General features: G+C 37.0%; 2 protein-coding genes and 1 long non-coding RNA gene across 3 annotated transcripts in view; 1 reads left to right on the top strand and 2 right to left on the bottom strand.

Moving 5' to 3' along the window:
- LOC146476994 (uncharacterized) overlaps window positions 1–12,087 on the bottom strand; it is a 254,304-nt gene that overhangs the window by 13,733 nt on the left and 228,484 nt on the right. The gene's annotated exons all lie outside the window — the stretch shown is intronic.
- Window positions 1,704–6,581, bottom strand: LOC146477019 (uncharacterized). The gene is made up of 5 exons (XM_085114066.1): window positions 6,270–6,581; window positions 5,658–5,874; window positions 4,977–5,205; window positions 4,438–4,691; window positions 1,704–3,881 (listed from the first exon to the last, which is right to left on the bottom strand). Exons 1-5 carry the CDS (start codon window positions 6,445–6,447, stop codon window positions 3,620–3,622), a joined length of 1,140 nt encoding a protein of 379 aa, XP_084970192.1. The 5' UTR covers window positions 6,448–6,581; the 3' UTR covers window positions 1,704–3,619.
- Window positions 7,328–11,955, top strand: LOC146477018 (uncharacterized). The gene is made up of 7 exons (XM_085113855.1): window positions 7,328–7,811; window positions 7,998–8,168; window positions 8,572–8,733; window positions 9,270–9,629; window positions 9,980–10,491; window positions 11,065–11,113; window positions 11,261–11,955. Exons 1-7 carry the CDS (start codon window positions 7,343–7,345, stop codon window positions 11,953–11,955), a joined length of 2,418 nt encoding a protein of 805 aa, XP_084969981.1. The 5' UTR covers window positions 7,328–7,342.

Below are 12,087 nucleotides of genomic sequence, written 5' to 3'. Positions count from 1 at the left end.
GTCTGGTGAGAGGTTTGAAACTCTTTTGTCAGAATAGTTTGAGTCAGGGGATAGAATCCAAGCCATCATGTTATAAAGCAGGTCAGGTACTATAACACTGTCACACTCTAGATCTTCTGCTGACCCAGGTGGCCATGGTATTGTTGGTTTCATGTTGGCAACTAAGCTTCGTATCATTTTAGCAGTATGGTAATTTTGATAGTTTCCCTCTTGTTGTGTATCTGTCAAATCTGTCTCACTGTCACTCTCTGGTATTTGCTCTCCCTGGACAGTATTCTTGAATACAGTTTCTACCACTTTGCCTGTTTCAACTTCTGCATTATAGACTAGTTCTGATTGATTCTGGTTTGATGGCTGGCGAAAGGACAATCTTTGTCCAAAACATCAGGTAAGCCGGTTCTTCAGCTTGGATGACCTGTACGTCATTCCATGTATTCCTTCTTCTGCAAGGTGGGAAGTGTATTTTTCGATAAGAACAGGCATTGGAATGGCTTTTGCAGCAGTGAAGACTTCCTTTTCTACAAAATCTTTGATTTTGATAAACGCTTTGTTGTAACTTTCCGTTCCGTCATCTTCTTCTTTACAATTCTGCTCCTCTTACTTTACCAGGTGCTTTGGGCGAACATATTCTTTGTAGCATGAACGATGGTATTTTATCTCCATAGCGATAGTATCTTGACCTTCAATATGCAACAGCATACGGGTGTCATTCCGGATACAGGCAGCCTTTATGAGAGCTGCACTACCAAACTCGCTTATGTTTAGTCTAAGCGATTCTCTTGTTCTTGCTCTTCTCACGTTTCGATGCTTGGCCTTGTCTTTCTGACATATTGCACATTTGTCAACATCTAATTTTTGAGCTTGTGACCGGCAGAGTTATAGTCTTACCAAGTAACAATTATGTTAACAATAGGGGGTTAGTTATAAGCAGTTTCCATAGTAACACAAGATGACACCATTTTGTTTATATGACAAAAGTTACACTTTATAGCTTTTTTGCTGTTTAATATTTCATACAAATTTTACTATCATACCATTAATATTCTTTACCTAAGGAACAATTTTAAATAACAATGAAATCCATAGCAACCGTTGCCATGGCAACAATATAGACAGCTTCTGTAATGCGCAATCCCTTATTTCTCATAAGAGGTATGTTCTCACCAAGTTTAACTACAAACGCATAAGTGTGTTTAAAGATATTGACATTTAGAGTTCACATCAAAGACCATCCTAACTCAACCCCTGTGCGGAAAATTGGCACCTAGAACTACGGGAACAATATTTTGTGCAAAATTCCTGAATTGTTACCAGCCGGTAACATCTAAAATTGGTGATAAACAGTTACTTTTACTTCTGGGCGCATAATTTGTTTCTAAATCGTACTCACTTATAAAATTTGGATCATAAAAGTAAGAAATTTGGCCCTAATTCGCTATTGAGAGGTTGACCGTTGCTATTGCAACACTGCATATTTGCCAACTGAAATTTGTTTACTGTGAGGAGATAAGTATTTCTGCCAATTTTGGTGTAAATGTGTCAGGTATTTGATGAGATATTGACTATTTTATAGTTGCTATAGACTTAACATTGCAATTTCTCCTTTCCCACTCCCCCTTAAAAACAGTTGTATTTCTCGCTCATGCACCAGTTACATAAAAAGTAACAAGTAGATTCGTAAAATAGAGACCATAAGCTTTAATTTGATACCAAAGTCACTATGTCCCATGGGGGTTGCTACAAAAATCAATTTTTCAGGCCTTGACTCATGGACTAGTAGTTCAATTAAAAAATACAGTGTCATTGAATGTATGGGATGGCAAACATTCATCAAATCCAAGCCATCAAATGTTATCACTTTGTTGAAAGTTTCTATATGACAGCAAGAACAAGGTTTTGAGTGTTCACTGACTTTGCATCATTTGCTTTATCTGCTCTTCTCTTGTTGCAAGTTGAATTGCTCCTTTTGCTACTCAGCCTGAAGCTGCTGAGGTCTGTTTCCTGGGCTGTTTTCTCTGTTGATTACTGGAAGACGTCAGGAGTAGCTTTTCATTTTCTTCCTCCCTTCTTTGCAGTCTTCTACTCTGTCAATTTCTCCGGAATCAGAATTTTCACTTTTTTCCCCAGCCACAGGGAAAAAATCCTTAATTCCAAGAATGGTTTTTTGAATGGTTTTATGGGTAATTCACATTCATAAAACCATTGATGGAAAATCCGAATTCTTAACATTCATGGCTTTTCGTAGAAAACCAGTAATGATATTATAAGATATAACATAATGGGTTTTACATAAAACATGTTCTTGTTTATTTGAATTCCCATCATGGTTTTTCCCATCTTTAACATTGTGGTAAATGGTCAGTAACCCTTTATGGGAATTCCCTAGAAACACATTTATGTGTTTTTCTAATCCCTTAACGTTTTATTGGCAAAACCCAGTAATGATTCTCTGTATTAAGATGGTGGTTTTATATAGAAACACATCCTTGTTTTTCTTATTTCACACAATGGTTTTCCAGTTTTTACCATTATGGATATACCAATAACCCTTGACAGGATTTCCATTGTAACACAGCCATGTATTTCGTTAACTCCTTGATGGTATTTCAATAAAAGCCAGCAATGATTCTTTGAATTCCAGCAATGGTTTTTCATTGTTTACCATCATGGGTTAAAAGAGATATCCATCAGGAGATTTTTTTTCAGAAACATCAATGTTTTTCCTTCAATTTCTTCAATGGTTTTTAAATAAAAGACAGTGATGACTCCGTGAGATATCTTTAGTGGGTATTATGTAAAACAAACTGTTTCTTTTAATTACCACAGTATCTTTCCAATTTTTATCATTGTGGATAATTATAATTTGTAGATTTCAGAGTAAAGTTACTGCAGGGTGTATGGTAAGATTAATGCTATTGTGGAATGGACTACAATCAAAACCCTGCTTTGTTACACTTATATCAACTCTTTAATAATGTCTTTTTCCTCACGGGTTTAGAGATGTTAACTCAACATAAATAACTTACTTTTAAAAAGAAAATAAAAGTTACTTTATTACACCAAGTAATTGTGTCATTACTTATAAAGTTATGTAGTCATGACCAATCATCTTTTAAGGTGTAAATGCTTGCAATGGGAGCAGTAACTAAGCTTGGGCCTTATTACATTTAACACAAATATCAATGCATGCTTTACATTGTATTTAGGGTCGATCAATTATTATCACAGAAGTTATTTGCCAATTCGGCTCTATTTAAGAAGCCAAACAACATAGTGAATACTTTACATTGTTAACACAACAAACACTTCAAGAAGTTCTTGGAAGCCACAAAAGGAAAAAGTTAAAACGAAATGCAATGAACACCTCGATGGCTTAGTTGCCATTAAGCCAACAGGCATTACAGTGACACTGACTGTACAATACAAGACGTGTATTACTTTGCACTCATTTGTAATCTTTCCTTAAAACCTTTTCCATCAGAGGTAGACATCCAATTGAACAAGTATGCATCAAACTTTGAACAAAGATAGCACTTAGCTTACAGACTAATATCAAACATGTCCCAACAATAGAAAAACAAATAAGTCACTAATTTCCTGTCCAAAATTTACAAGTCCATCAGAAAGCCTTGGCCTTGGTCACATCTGCCCTTTGAAGTGCATTCAGATTTTTCTTGCCAACTACAATGATTTTCTGTGTTATGAGATACTCTGAAAGCAGTTGAGCAGCTCTTTCCTTCTCCATGCCCTGAACATCTTTTCCAGTGGCAAGGCCAAACTTTTTCACATATGCAACAAGTTGCTTCCTTGCAACATCTTGGAAACGTAATGCATTAAATGCCACTTGAATAATTATCTTGGCAGCCAGAACTGGAACATCCCTTTGTACCTAAAGGGTAACATGTTAAGAAAGGACAATAAATATGCATTCAGCATGTCATATACTTTTAAGCCAGCTGTGCATGTTGGCTTCTTATCCAAAACAAATTCTGTAAAATGGCAATGAGGGGAACATGTATTGCTGTCACTTTAGGTACAATTACATTACAAATACCAAAGGGAAAATGAACTATTCACAACTCTGCATATTGGTTAATGTGATATTTTACTTTGCCTACAGTAGCTGTTTGAGTGTAATAAATAAATTGTCATCTTGTCTTCAGATTGAGCCTAAATACATTTCCATATCCTTCACCCAGAAACTGGACTACAACTCAGTCAGCTTTGGGAAATCACAAAACAAAAGGAAAGTCAAAATCACTTGGTGTTACAGACTGAAAAAAGGTCATCCTACTCAGCTGGCTGATTGACTGTTATTAATATTAAAAAAGAATATTAACAGACCATTCAAATCAAAACAGTTTTAGGAGTAGGGTCATACACCCATCCCTTCAACACCGGCTCAAAGTAAATAATGGCATCATTATATATTTCTACTTTAATGTTTTACCTCTCTTTTTAAATTCCTTTGTTGATATCATGTGTGATTCATGCTGAGAAGCATCTAATTCATCATGACTACTATCACCATCTTCATTGTTGTTAGGATGTCCTCCTTTAGTTCCTGATGAGCAGTCCTCGTCTGACTCTTGGCATAGGATTATAGTGTCGGCGCAGCTAGAAGAATCACTAGTTCTTTGCCCATTACTTTCATCATCTGATTTCTTCTTCTTCAGTTTCCTTTTGTCAATCTAGGAATAACAGTTGATGAAATGAGAGTAAATGTTAAATAGGAACTGCACATTATGCTCCAAACAGATATGCAGTGGAGAACTTGATAGCAGTACAGTCTTCATCTTACCTAGAAAGGTCAAGGGTTCTTCCTTTCAAACAATAAACTAGGTGACTGTTCGTCAGCAATGCACGACTTAACGTTGAAGGGTTTTCATAACCAATCCCAAGATGCAAAAGGCAATTCCAAACAAAACAAAACAAAAAAAAGAAAGAAAGAAAGAAATATAGAAACTTCCTCTAACCTGAGTGTAGTCATGTCCATTGCGATGTCTTCGCCTTCTTTCATTGAGGACATCAAGGATGTGCTGTTTTATGCTGTCTTTGTTAAATCCTGCGGGTTCATATGAACAGTCCTCTGCAATTGCGTCTACAAGTTCATCAAGCTCCTTTTTGGCCTCTGTGTCTTTGTTAAAAACGGGTATCTTGTTGCCCGGCCATTTTTTTACTGCTGCATCTGATACAGCTTTTCTCCTGAGGAAGAACAAAAGGCAATTTTCGCCACACTCTCCTTCAAACTCCTTAAACTAATTGTCAGTGAAGAACATGGTTCAATGAATTTTGGTAAATGGTTACTGATATAAACTGAAACTTTCTCCCGGAAATGCACTATGATCCACAAAGGAACAGTCTCATTTCTCTTGACCGCATGCTTTGTATACATGTATGGTTATACCACCTGAGCAACTGCTAAAACAAAATAGTTAAAGAGGGGTTCAAAGGGACACGCAAAAACAATTTCCACATTATTCTATAATGATGCAACATAGACTCATGTAAAGGCAATAATCTCAAGTTTGAATCCTCTTAAGTGATGTTAGCTCGTTTCTTAGCGCTGTAAATACATGTGCCTAAATACATATGCCTTCCATTCGAAATGTACTAGCTAGAAGGAAAAGCAAATTTGGAAAGAGCAACACACTTACTTCGCTTTGTAGATCCTTTGGCTCAACTGAGGCATTGCTTTAAGTTCGAAAATAGATGGTTTTTTGTTTCTTCGGGGGCTGTGAACAAGAGGAACTTCTGCGATGAACTCTTTTAAACGGAGTTGGTCGCCCACGGTCTTAAGCCCACATGCCTCGAACTGCTGCGACGAACCGTCCTTTGCTAAAAAGATGAGTGCTTTTCCATCAATTTTCTGTTCTGAAAGTAATTAACGGAAGAGACAATTTAAATGTATAAAAACGGACGAGTAAGCTCATGTGAACGTTTTTGGCGTTTGAAAGATTACAAATTCCGAGAAAATGAAGGAGTGGTTCGTTTTCGCGCCAAACAATCCGCCCAAGATTACTAAAGTCCACCTCTTTACCATTTTCTCTCACAATGTTTCCTCCAGTGGCGGTTAGAAGCTAACGATAATGTTACTTGTGCGGCTCATGCATGCAACAATCCGTACTAGATGTGCACTAGATGTAGGAATTTTAAGCTTAATACTCAGACAGCTTTGACAGAGATCAACCCGTTGTTCGGGCGCTTGAAAGAGCCTGTTCGATTCGGTCTTTTTATTAAACTGCAACAACACAATTCAGAGTTCTCACCTTCAAACGTTTTAGCGATGTCTTCATTGTATTTTTCTTTGATTTTTTCACTTACTTCTCGCACTGTCCACTCCATTCTGTGTTGTTTTTGAAGAAACCATGAACCTTCGCCAACCTTCAACAAGAAAATGGCGGGAACTGCGCGGAAAACCTCGTATACGTGAAGCACCAACTCCATATATGGTAAGATCTAGAACCCATTCTTCCTCTGTTGGAGAACATTGGCGGGAAGTTTCAATCGGGGAAATCATAATTTAGTTCTTCTTCTAACTTCATGATGCTTGGAACAAAAAGACAACGTCTTTCGGACGAATTCTGGTCTAGAAAGGACATCGTTACTTGTCGCTGCTCCAGCTTACCATATAAGCATGTTCATTGCCCCTGTAGTGAGTGCACTTTTTCTGCTGTATCGACTTCAACGGAATACACGCATTGGAAAAGAGCTGAAGCTCTCTCCATGAGGTAAGATATAAAGCTTAAGTTAGATTTACATTTCTGTTCATGATGACTAATTACATAGGGAAAGTTACTAACAATTTATTTATTTTGGCTTTCCTTCATAAATTATTTCTCTCCAACCCCCTTGAACGGTTATTAAATCTCTAATATGAGAATACTGTTTCAAACACAGCATTGAAAGCTCCTCATGTCAACTCAACTCACCTGATCCTACAACTTCCTCTTGCAATAATGAATTATTGAGTGCCGAGCAAGATAATTCAGAGGATTCAGACTCGGATTCAGGGGACTTTTCAACCCATGAAGCAAGAACCAGTGACTTTGATTGTGATTCTGATACTGGTCCCAGTAGTGTTAACTCAGTGAACATGGAGATAACCTGTGCGATACTTAAGGCATTAAACTTGGTTGACCAAATGCAAGGTTCAGTGACAGACTTTGAAGACGTCCTACGTTTTTCAAAAGAACTGCTTTGTCGAAATGATGATGAACTTAAGAAACTTTGGCCTACAGACTGGAGAGAGACACAGGCTCTTTTACGGAAATGTGGCTATAAAGAGCCAAAAGAATTATACATCTGTCTTGATGAAAGTCACTACTGTCACTGGGATGTCATGGAGAGCCCTACAGCAGTGTGCAAGTATTGTGGAAAGCAAGGCACTATCAAGTACTACTATTTAAGTATCAGCGATAACATACAACAATGGTGTGCCGATGAAGCAATGTGCACAAAAATGATGGCGCACTGGGAAGACAAGGGACATTGGATACGAGGAGAGGGAGCTAATTTTACACTGAAAGAGGTATGGGATGGTTCACGATTCAATGAACTGAACTGGTTCTGGAACCTCGAATCCAATTGGATGCTCCCAGTGAAGTGCACATTCTGTAAAACTGTGATTAGTGTGGATGAGATATTAGCTTTTCCTGAGCAGGATGGCAAGCATGTTAACACCTGTGATGAATGTGGTACCCAGTGGATACATGCACCCATCTTCACAACAGGGGATCCCCGAAACATAGCCTTGATTGGTCATTGGGATGGCTGGCAGCCATTTGGTTACCCAGGAAGTCATAGTTGTGGTAAGTTTTACAGACAAGTATTTTTCTTCATTGTGCAAAAAAATGTTTATTTCTATTAATTTTCTGTACTCTTCATTTAATTGCTCATAAATTGTTCATGAGTTATATGAATAATTATTGATGTAAATTACTTTTCACTAATTAAAATAGGAAGATCTAATTATGTTGTTGCACTTGTACATTTAGGTGCTATTGAGGTAACAATTGCAAATATGACAAAGGCTGTAAGGAGCAGTACAGATGAGATTTATGTGGTTGGATTTGTTACATCCTATCAATTACCAAAGTCACGACCTTGTACACTTGACCCATTCCTTCACCCTTTAATCAGTGATGTTGAGGACATTTTCATTGAAGGTAACTTTCAAAGAGTATCTATTACATTGAATGTAAACAGCACATGTTAGTATGATTAATGTATGTTGGTCATTATTGTTTTCATACCATCTGCATGTCAAATAAATTTAAATGACCAATATTCAGATGTATTTATTAACTAGCAATTCTTATTTTATTTGAATGGAGTTCATTCTGAAATAATAATTTCATTTTACGAGGGTAGAACTTTCAGTTAAAATCGATAAACCTGTGGCTCTCCCTAGCTAGATTCCAATGTCTATGAAAGGAATACATGTCGAATATAACATTACATGTACATGTAAATTGGGTGACAATTTAACCATATGCTTGTAAAGAGAATAACAGGAGTTTATAGAAGTAACAATTATAACATAATTCTCTTATTCACTGAAACTTTTAGGTCTAAGGGTCAACTATGCTAGACCATTTTCTTGTCTGCCAGCTGGTGAGTTGAATATCCGTGTGTTGATCCTTCTTTGGACAGGTGATTATCCTGCCCAGCATGAAGTGGGCAAGTTCATAAAACATGGGATATTTCCATGCCGGCGGGATAAATTAAAGGGTAAGCATATAATCATTCATTTGCAAGCAATAAATGACAGTAGCAAAAAAAACATGAAGGATCATGTGTTTAGTTCTGTATAAACATGTTTTACATTGCCAAATTAATTAGTGATAGCTGTTAATTTTGTAATCTTTGTGCATAGTACATGTATATAAGTTTCATCATTACTATTTAGTATTATTTTGTCAGTATTAGCTAATTAACTATTTTACAATTAGCTAGATTATTTTTAGCTATGGGCGAAATTGGCTGTTGTCAGGTTGGAGTATTAAAAAATTATCCTATCCTAACCTATGTGTGAATTATGCAAGGCTGATCTTAATTTACAAGATCTACAGTAGGTTTGTAATTTTGCCCATGGATGATACTAAGTCTTGCCAGTTGCAAAAGGTCCAGTTTAGCTTGTAGATTGTGACAAGATACACTGGTACTGTAAACAGTGCCACAAAAACCCCTCTAAAATCACATTGCACTGGTTTGTGCAAATTATTGGATAATGCAGGAGTCATAATATCACTTTTGTTCTATAATAGGGACTAGAGATCCTGACGGTGGTAGTACATACTACTATGGTGCCAACCGATACCATGCTAGATTTCCATTTGAGGAAAGAAAGCTAGATGAAGACTTACAAACTATGAAGGATATCAATAGTGAGGACAGGAAAACAGTTCGTGCAAATAAAGGCAAGGCCTCAGGTTACACTGGTTTGACAATCTTTTACCGACTCCACAAGCTGTATGGGTTTGACATCTTCAAGGATCTGGTCGTTGATACAATGCACAATTTTCCAACAAATGTCATCTCAGCACATCTAAAACACTTTATCCAAGCAGAGAAGATTGATGCAGCCACTGTTGAAGAACGCCTGTGCTCCTTTCCTTGGACTGCAGGTACATGTGAATTCTGATTAGACTATTATAAAAATAAATCTAAATCAAAGAAAACATATGTCTAAATCATTATTTTACAACTGGTTAGTTATTATTATTTTGAGTTATTTAATTGCTGTGGCCTGAAATAAATCATCACTCACGGTGTTCATTTGTTTTTGGCACTCAGACTTTTAATTTCCTTCAATTTACTCCGATGAGGACTTTCATGTTTTTAAAGTAGCATTTAAACCTCCTCATGATTTGGAAATGAAAGAAGATCACAACAGTCAGAAATAGAGTCGAGGTGCTCAAGTCAACAACATCATAGCACACTTTAATGTTAACCTGTGTGTTATCTTTTTACACAGAACTGAAAGATGGTAGAGTTCCTAAAGGCTTTAACTCACGCTTTGCATTCTGGAAAGCAGAGGAACTACACAAGTTTGCATTCCCTACCTCTGAGGTGATAATAGGAGATTTGCTCGAAGAAATGGATTTTCATATGTGGCAACTAATTGTCAGAATGACAGAGCTTGTATTTGGAAAAAGGGATGGCTGGAATCATGAAGACGTGAATGTCTTTGCAAAACTAGCTAAGAGATATTTGATTCTGATTGAAGAACAAAGAGGTCTCACAGCTTGTGTTATAACTGCCCATAACCTGATTCACATTCCAGGAGATGCCATGCGCTTCAGTCATCCAGACAATTTCTGGTGTTTTGCTTTTGAAAGAGCTGTTCAAAGATATGTGAAAACCAACTGCAACTTCAAAAACATTGAGTGTAGTTATGCTAAGAGGGAAGCCCGACGTGAACTGCTGAAACACCTTGGATACACAGAAAGCCAGCTGGAGAGACAGTACAGGATTGATGTAGACAAGGTACTATGTGGGAATTTTATTGCTTATTAAAAACTACATGACAATTGTACAGGCATGTAAAAATAAAGGCAGAATCTAAAAAAAATGCAGAGAAAGTAATTGCCCAGTTAGTAATAGAAACTTTGTTGATTTCTTTTCCTTGCAAAAATAAAATACCAGGTAAGGTCTTTCCTTTTTAATTGCAAAGCAAATTATCATTTATTTTTCCATGATCAACAAAGATCAATTCCCAGCTAACACCTTAGCTACTGTTCTACATTAATATACACCTACCTCCACTTCACCTGCATGCATGCTCATATATATCCTCCTATTTATCCTCCCCTGTAATGCTTTTACCTCATTGTCTTCCTGTTCTTCTTTATCTCCACTTTTCATAAAATTTTCCCTTGTATAAATGTCATTTTTTTTTTGGTAATTTACGTATTAGTGTCAGTCTGGCCTGCCTAGATTTGCTACCCGTGAACAGTCCATTTTGCCTCCTTTTTACATTTAAAAATAAACTTGCTGTAGTTGTTGTTGTTTGTTGTCCTTACGTAACCTACAGCAAATTATGTATTTCCCTTTTAACAGATGGCTGCTAGCAGCTTAGAAGCGGCACAACAGTTAATGAAGACTGCAGGTACTTCAGCACTCATAAACCAGTACAACAAGGGAATACTTGTTGGAGGGTTAGATAATAGAGACACCTTTTTAAAAAGATGGGAAGTTGATCTGATTGAAGCCAGCATCACTGCTCCTGAAATAATTGGTAATTCATCCATTTCAGACTTTGGAATTCCCTTCAAGAGTTTGTTAAAGCCACAACAAGGAGTTGAAGGAGCAGGTATGCTCTACCGTAGTGGTGAATGTGTTCTCCTGAACTTACTTGGACAGGACCAGCCAGCAGTTTTAGTGGTAGAAAGATTTCTTTCTGTTGAAATTGAACAGAAACATCACTCCTTTGTGCAGGGAAAAGTCCTCCCATTGAAACATGATGCAGAAGGCAACCCTTTCCTTTATGGAAGTACTGGTTACAAAATCATCTCAAACAATAATGGCACACCAATGCAGGAGATAATTTCTCCTGTAACAAGTATTGCGAGAAAGGCCATTGTTTACCCAAACCCTTGTGAGCCTCAAGAATCTATAGTGATTGACTTTCAACGAAAGAATGTACCACTGTCAGAACAGGATATAGTCATACCGTTTTATTCCCAAGAAGGTGATATGGTTTTTATAAATGGAACTGATCCTCAGCCATGGCTTGCAAAAGTACTGAATATTTATGTTGAAAATCAAACTATTAGAGTTGTTTACTATATTAAGGCTGGAGAGAAGGAAGATGAATATGGTATGCAGATAGAGGTCTACAAACCAGAAGAAAACTCTCGCCTTGCAAGGGATAGAGTGTCATGGAACTCAGTTATTGGGCTGTCTGTAGGGGAATGGAATGATACAACATGGGAACGACCAGCAATTTAGGAATACAATGTTGTAGCTCTAGCAAATGTGATAAAAAGAACAACAGACATTTATTAGGTGTTTCAGTCATTCAAATGTTGGTGATTGGTCACGCTTCTTGAGGTAACAACAATCTGTAACATTCACATTTCT

Source organism: Pavona decussata, unplaced genomic scaffold (genome assembly GCF_977016875.1).
Source record: "Pavona decussata unplaced genomic scaffold, jaPavDecu1.1 SCAFFOLD_72, whole genome shotgun sequence".
Classification (NCBI taxonomy): Eukaryota; Metazoa; Cnidaria; class Anthozoa; order Scleractinia; family Agariciidae; genus Pavona; species Pavona decussata.
This window is presented reverse-complemented; position numbering and strand designations above follow the sequence as displayed.

Excerpts from the sequence above, each read along its gene's own strand:
- LOC146477018 (XM_085113855.1), top strand. The coding sequence starts at position 7,343 with ATGGAGAGCCCTACAGCAGTGTGCAAGTATTGTGGAAAGCAAGGCACT. Across the intron at positions 8,734-9,269 it reads CCGGCGGGATAAATTAAAGG|GGACTAGAGATCCTGACGGT; the intron begins GTAAGCATATAA and ends GTTCTATAATAG. Across the intron at positions 10,492-11,064 it reads ACAGGATTGATGTAGACAAG|ATGGCTGCTAGCAGCTTAGA; the intron begins GTACTATGTGGG and ends CCCTTTTAACAG.
- LOC146477019 (XM_085114066.1), bottom strand. The coding sequence starts at position 6,447 with ATGGAGTTGGTGCTTCACGTATACGAGGTTTTCCGCGCAGTTCCCGCC. Across the intron at positions 5,875-6,269 it reads CATCGCTAAAACGTTTGAAG|AACAGAAAATTGATGGAAAA; the intron begins GTGAGAACTCTG and ends AATTACTTTCAG. Across the intron at positions 5,206-5,657 it reads CAAAGGATCTACAAAGCGAA|GAGAAAAGCTGTATCAGATG; the intron begins GTAAGTGTGTTG and ends GTTCTTCCTCAG.